Source organism: Dinoponera quadriceps, unplaced genomic scaffold (genome assembly GCF_001313825.1).
Source record: "Dinoponera quadriceps isolate SergipeBrazil2010 unplaced genomic scaffold, ASM131382v1 scaffold1573, whole genome shotgun sequence".
Lineage (NCBI taxonomy): Eukaryota > Metazoa > Arthropoda > Insecta > Hymenoptera > Formicidae > Dinoponera > Dinoponera quadriceps.
Window position 1 is genome coordinate 79,843 of NW_014556062.1, and position 7,587 is coordinate 87,429.

General features: G+C 31.6%; 1 protein-coding gene across 3 annotated transcripts; it reads left to right on the top strand.

Annotated features, from left to right (window-relative positions):
* Positions 1-4,394: 4,394 nt before the first annotated feature.
* On the top strand, positions 4,395-6,860 carry LOC106746528 (solute carrier family 25 member 46-like). 3 transcript variants are annotated; one of them, XM_014623199.1, is made up of 6 exons: positions 4,395-4,481; positions 4,554-4,727; positions 5,009-5,288; positions 5,384-5,440; positions 5,550-5,826; positions 5,919-6,860. In XM_014623199.1, the coding sequence occupies exons 2-6, from the start codon at positions 4,559-4,561 to the stop codon at positions 6,327-6,329; spliced, it is 1,194 nt and encodes a 397-aa protein (XP_014478685.1). In that variant the 5' UTR covers positions 4,395-4,481; positions 4,554-4,558; the 3' UTR covers positions 6,330-6,860. The 3 variants fall into 3 exon arrangements, with proteins under 3 accessions (XP_014478685.1, XP_014478686.1, XP_014478684.1); XM_014623200.1 differs by having other exon boundaries at positions 4,420-4,474; XM_014623198.1 differs by having other exon boundaries at positions 4,440-4,727.
* The last annotated feature ends 727 nt before the right edge of the window (positions 6,861-7,587 follow it).

The window sequence follows — 7,587 nt, forward strand, 5'->3', positions numbered from 1 at the left end:
TATTCCTCTGTAAATAGCTATGTGTATGTATCAGCTTGATTTCACAATATCGAGTTTAACTTAAGAATTTTATATGATTTAGTAACTTCTTTCCGAGAATGAATCGTCGAATCGATACGCATGGTTTGACTCTGGGTTCGATTTGCCACTCGTTGTATTTAATTCATACGAATTTCCACACCCGACCCAAATTCTTGTACAGAATAAATGGGGGACACTCGTGTACAAAATGTTGAAACATACAGATAGTTTTAATATGGATACACCTGAGATAACAACTACAATTGTCGCAAAAAAGGAAAAAAAAAAGAAAGGTGAAACACAAAGGTGAATACTTCATGTCAATGTTGTTAGAACAGTGAGATACGTGTATAAATATATTATATATAAATATAGCAATATATATTATAAAGAGATGAAATCGATTGTATTGTAATGTCGATTTTGCATTAGATGTAATTTGCGTTCGCTCGTCGAAAGGTTCCCAACCCGTGTAAATCGGACCTGCGGAGCCGTGCGACTCCTGCATAATTTTATTTCTCTCGATCTAGTCCAATTGAGATTAGTAGACGGCATAATATAGCACCGATGTATTTTGACGACTGCGATTATCTACGACTGTGTTGTGATTACTTCTTATTACGGGAGGTCTAATCGTCAAAATAAGCTGTATTATCTCGACCTTCTGTATGTACTACGCGGTATTTTAAATAGTGGAATATACGGCTCTCTTTTGCACGCGAATCCAATCCGGAACGGCGGGTAAGAGGCCCCGCCGCAGTTTTTACATATGTTATGAAACAATACACGAAACACACGTTCGGTCACTCGGTGACCCTCGTCAGCGGTTTATAAACGCCAAATGATTGAAATCAAAGTCCAAATATATATATAAATTATATCCAGATGCGATACAACGCACGCATGCGAATTAAATTCTTGTACTTGTCTTTAGTGGCGAATGATGGTGTTTGCGTCATGGTGTCCCATCGAACGGTGTGTGTACAGGTCGTAAATCGATGGTAATGACAAGGTGAAATTCTCACCAACAGATTTTTCCGGCCGGCGTATATCGATCTGTGAATTTTAATTATTTCACAATAACACTCGTAGAAATCAAATGAAATTGAATATAATTGGTACATGTAAGTGGATGCACAAACTCACCGATGGGAAGTGATAATTAACGCGCTAAGATGCTTAGTAAATTGTTGCATATCGCAACAGCTATTTACATTTTGACGATAGCAATGTGTGCAAAATGTACGTGTGGCATGTATATCAGAATGAACAAGCGAAGCTTGTAACAATTGGCTAATAATTATATGTCATTTTATGCATTGATAGTATTATTTAGACACTAACATGCCACACTTGAAACGCGTCTAAAAACGTATGTGAAACATGTTTATGATAAACTGACTCTTCGTCCAGTATTCTTACGTTATATAACATATCCAATTAAAATTATGATTACGTTATGGATAGATTACCTGCGTTTTGAAAAACGTTAGATAATCTTACTTTATATATCTTAATCATTTATATCTATGCAATTAAATGTTAGAAATTAGAACAAGCAAATAAAAGCACTCTGGTAAGCAAGAAACATCAAATCAATCTTTTGAAATATTAATTTTATGTGGATTTTATGGATTTTACAAACATTTTGACATAATATTTTATAAATGTTTTTAAATTGTTACTTGATGATATAATATTCCTAAATATTAAAATCATAGCATAGAAATATTATTTTTAATGTTTGGGTCGAATATTGTTGAACAATGACGTTTTATACAATATTAAGAACTACATATTTGAAAATGTTACATGTTGTGAAATATTGTAATAACGTTGTATTAATGATAATTTCTTGTTTACTGGTGTGGTTGTTAAGTGTGAATACATATTTTTTTTAATTGGGAGGATGATATATTTGAGGAGATTCCTGGTTGAGGCAGTATTTTTCATAACATTCTGGAAAATCAATTAAGATGTAATAATTAAATAATTAATTCATAAAATGGGTGTTTTAAAGAGAATTATTAATACTAATTATTAATATTAATAATTGGAATACAAGATTGGTTTGACGTCAGAGGGAGATTCCCCGCGTACGTTAAAAATTTGACGAAATGTCGGCGCATGCTTTATCACACTGTCAAATATAATATTCTCTTAAATTAAAAAAATATATATATTCGCATTTAACAACTGTGTTTGGCTGTTATTCGCCTATTCGAATTTTTTATTTTTCATTGTATATTATGAGAGCTTAATATAATATAGTCTGCCTAATAAACATCAATTATCAGCAACGCAATAACGTCACAACACATGTTGCGTTTACATTATTGAGTGGGAAATTATAATATTGACTTACGTTATGTTACTGCTGGTTGGTGTTTATTGGGTGTTTGTATGTATATGTTTTTACCTGCGTATTTTTACTTATATAAATATTATTTATGTACCTTGTAATATTTCTATGTATCTATAATTTTGTATCTTATTTGAATATCAATTTTTTTTTATATCTGGACTTCGATTTTAATTGTTTATGGATTAGTCTTCATACAATGAAGACCAAAACACGATTGGTGTTATTTATTATGCAATATATGGAATCGTGCATTAATAACTGCAGTAGGGCTCTTATTTGATATTCCTTTCCGGTTTCGATTCTCGTTGAAAGTCGTAAATATCGTTACATTATCAAGCAAGCGAAAAGATGATACGATAAAAAAATAACACGTTTTTACATGAAAAAGAAGAAGAAGAGGAACACAGCGTTGTCAGCGTTGTAAAAGATACTATACTTATACAGCACACACGCGCAAGCATATTTCTATCGTTATTTATTAAGCTTCATATAAGCGAGATAATTTACTTCTATAAGATTGTAACAAAAAATATATATATATATACAGAGTGTCCCAAAATGGTCGGACAGTTTTCTTTTTTTTTAATTATGCCGGTTAAAATAAGGATAGAGATACATATTTTAGCTCAAATGAAAATTTATTATGAATGAGGTTATTGACTAAATATAACATTATTTAAATAGCGACGTATTCGCCAAGTTGCTTGTCTAAATTTTCGAACATTTTTCAACACAGATTTAAGTGTCGCGGCTATTTCTTCTTCAATTCAACGCTTCAGGTTACCAGTGGCCACACTCAGAACAACGTTTAATTTTCAAATATTGGAAGTTTTCTGAGTTGAAGTTGGATTATTCTTTTAGATCTATAGGAATAATTCAATGGTCACGTTCAGCAGAACGTTTAGTTTGCAACTGTTGGAAGTTTCCTGTGCTGACATTGGATTGTTTCTGTAGATCTAAAAAAGTAATCTAATCAGCACAAAAAAAAACTTTCAACAGATGCAAATATTCTGTTGAGTGCGGCTAATGTCAGCACAGGAAACTTTCAACAGTTCCAAATGAAACGTTCAGCTGAACGCGACCAGTTGATGTCGGTATCACGGGAGATACATTTTATGTCAAACGCTTTGCGCAGAACTCGCTAAAAGCTCGGGAGATACTCAGCAAGCAATTTCCTAGTTTGTCGGATGTGCCGGACTGTCGACTAGAGAATTTCTAGGGTGTCTGGGAACAAATGTCAGAGATCCTGGAAATTTTCTATCCAACAGCCAATCAGCACATTCGACAAACTCATCATACGACGTGTGAAATAGCACCTAAAGAAAACTACATTAGGTTAGACGAGGAAAGACGATCAAATGTAATCGTCACTGCGGTTGAATTTTAAAAATAAATAATTATAAAATAAATATGCATTTACCTAAAAATTTAGTTGTAAAATAAGGATTAATTTCTATAGTATTACATATATGGTTCCAATATTTATTGTTAGTGCTGAAAATCTATAGTATACGTGACATGAACTATAGGCTTTCAGCGCTACCAGTGTATTTTAGAACACAGCCAATATGTTACCTGGACTGGTACTTTTCAACACAAGATATGAAATATTTCATAAAATATTCATTTTTCGATAATTCATTTTTCGATCATTTTTCGAAATATTTTATAAAATATTCATTTTTCGATGTATCATTTTATATGTATATAAAAAAAATGTTATAAATTAAAATCTTTATACGACGAATTATAAATCTTGTTCGTAGGTAAAATAAGGAAGTATGAAATTATAAACTGTCTTTTTAATAATTTTGATATCTCTCATCTTTTCCTTTACTTCTTACAATGTCATATATGTATGTATTCGACGGCAAAAGGTTTGCGATATATTTCGATATTTTTTACAATAGACGAAAATCATGAAAACAATCATACGATTTTCATCTTTTTCGAAACTCGTCAAATTGAAGTGTCGTAACTTTTTTGCCGTCAACCACATACATATATTGGAGACAGTGTGAAGTCCCCTTGCATATAACAGGTACAAAGTAGTTCTCACTGCTAAACAGTTATGGCTGCTACCGAGTTGTGAGTTGTACGTTGTAACGAGGAAACATATCTACAAATGTCTAGTAAAACAAATCGATCATTGGCCTATTTTGTGCAGAAAAAATGGCGGGATTAGAGACCTACGAGAGCGTATATAGGGGTCGGCCGGTGAAATCGTGGGAAATGAGTACACCGTATCCACAGAGGTACTACGGTCGAGAGGTTATTCATCCCCCGGAAATACCCGTTAACCGCCCTTTGGCAGAAGACAATGCACCGGTTGTCGAAGATGGTAAGTTCGTTGGAAATTATATTGTCGTTTTCCGCAAGGATACCGTGTCCATTATCATTGTCCTTACTATTATCCTCGTTTATTGTTTGTCACTGTTTGGAATCAAATGGTCTGTTCTTTTTAGTTCCTTTGCCAGACTGGCGCAATAAGTTAGTGCGAGAGACAAAATATACTTATTGCACTCTAATTTATTGCATCAATTCAACAATGCAGCTAAAAAGAACAGATCAAAAGTTTGCATCTTTTGTGCTGAAATATATATTGCGATGTTTGCATTTCAGATGCTGTGAAAAAATATATAGGTTTAGGTTGCGGGTTAGTGAGCTTAATTACAGAAAACCTTTTAATCCATCCTTTTGTGGTGTTACGTAGGCAGTGCCAAGTTAATCCAGGATCAACGAAATATCACTTAATACCTATAACTTTAGTACCAGTAATAGTACGTTTGCATCAGACCCAAGGTGTAAATACGTTATGGAAGGGAATCGGCTCGGTTTTACTTGTAAGAGGCATGACATTGGCTGTTGAGGACCTAATTTCAAAAGTCACACCGTGGCCAAAGTAAGGTGACCATTAAAATGTGTTTGTTATTTTCTAACATCTTATAGATTCTTGTACAGATATCCTTTTGTTATAACTGAGTACTTATTTTTTAGGAAAGTTACCTGTAATAGCTCTCTAAAAGCATTTGGCCAACATATCCTTCTTAAATGGTAATGATATTAATATAATATGTATTGAAAGATTCATTTCACACACACACACACGCACACACACACACATATAATGAAGAATTGATACATATAATTCTCAATTTTGTAGCGTCTCCATAGGTATAGTGACTCCTTTCTATTCTGCATCCCTTGTAGAGACTGTTCAGTCTGAAATTGCTTCTGAATGTCCTGGAATTTTGGATGTATTCCGAGATGGTGCAATTCGTTTGCTTGATGTCTGCAATAAGGGTAGACTTATCCCTATTTACGCTCTTGTGCCACCTACTATAATTTATGGAGTATCGAAGTATTTATTTACTCTTACCATAAGAGGAGTCACCAGTCGAATAATGCACATTAGATATAAGCATATACAAGAAGCCAGGGTATGTAGTTAATTTTCTTTTTAAACTTTAGAGTAAAATATATGTGAATATAATAATAGAATGTACGTAAAGGAACGTTATTCTATTCTTAGGGTGCATATAGCAAAGATTTGTTATCCGAAAGTGTCGTTCAAGATATAGAAATGCAGTCCATACTGGTTTCGATGTGTGCCGCGGATATTTTGTTTTATCCACTTGAAACGGTTATTCATCGGCTACATCTTCAAGGTACACGCACTATTATCGATAATTTAGATACTGGAAAGAGTGTCACACCATTATTAACAGGATATAGTAGTGCTACCGATTGTTACAACACAATAATATCAACCGAAGGACCGTTTGGTCTCTATAAAGGATTTGGTGCTCTTATCTTACAATTTTCTGTGCATGTCGTAGTATTGCGGGCAACAAAATGGCTCTTGACAGAATTAAGCGCAATATTGGTACCGAAACCTAAATCAATGAAATTACAAAAATCTTCATACTACGATGAAATATAAAGGAAGTACTGTTTCTATAACTAAATATGAGATACATGAAATTACTCTTATTATTTGGCTATTATATATATATGTATGTGTGTGTGTGTGTGTGTGTGTGTTATTCAATTTATGGCAATATGAAACAAAGGATTGAATTGAATAATGAAGATGGTTTACACTAGTATTAATATATGAATTAAGAATTCTACAGTAGGAAGAATTTCCACAATTTTTTCCATACTGTTGATAAGATTTTTTTATCACGTATGTGTGAATGTAAATTGTGCAAAGTTTGTATTGTAAATTTTACAATCAATATAAATTAAGCAGAACAGATTAGGCTTAAAATTCTTTTGAATTTATAAAATAGGATAATATTTGTAGATATTTCATCTTGAATGTAATGGTTATTTTCATCTAATTAGTACTTTCAGCACACAGTAAAGTGTAAATAGTCAAATGAGATTTTGTTAGAATACAATGTTAAATATACAAGACAAATACATTGTAAATTGTTTGCGAAGTAAATAAAAAGATATATTATGATTTTGTATAGATTTTTATTACAAAAAATATATAGGATTATTTTACTCATCAATATAATTCATCAGATTACCATAAAGTGAAAATTTAAAAGTGAAATTATGTAATCATTCTTGCTTCATGTCATATTTTACACAGCCTTTTTTTCTTTCATCTTTTGTGTAGTATAGCTAAAAAATCGCTCTAGTACAGATATATATTGTGAATGATAATGAATTCACATAAAAAAANATACTAGTACTTTGCAAACAATCCTTGCATGTATGACATTACATGAAAATTGATTTTTAATAGTTATATTGAAATATCATATATTTTTTTATAATACATGCAATTGTACATATTTAAATTGGAACCATTTCAATATTTACAATATTTTCTTCTTTTAATTAATTCGTATATTAAAGCATAATAACACTTTTTTTTTATATTGTGTCTAATATATATTTTGCTTCACTAAGTGGAATTTGATGATCTCATAATTTACTTATACTGCGTAATTTTAATAAACTAATATGGAAATATTTTTTCTCTTTTTACTATAAATATTATCATTGATAAATATAAAGGATGAATTCAATAATATAAAATTTATTTACATTCTTTTAATATCAAGTAAAATTAAATTCGCGTATTTTTTTATTCGAATATTACAATATTATCTTTTGAAAGAGATATTTATGTGTATTTGAAGAAAAATACGAGATACATGACTTGCTCTTAATTATATAAC

What these genes read in the sequence shown, in the direction of transcription:
- LOC106746528 (XM_014623199.1), top strand. Translation starts at nt 4,559, where the DNA reads ATGGCGGGATTAGAGACCTACGAGAGCGTATATAGGGGTCGGCCGGTG. An exon ending in TGCACCGGTTGTCGAAGATG is followed by an intron (nt 4,728 to 5,008) that starts GTAAGTTCGTTG and finishes TTTGCATTTCAG; the next exon opens with ATGCTGTGAAAAAATATATA. An exon ending in AGCATATACAAGAAGCCAGG is followed by an intron (nt 5,827 to 5,918) that starts GTATGTAGTTAA and finishes TTCTATTCTTAG; the next exon opens with GGTGCATATAGCAAAGATTT.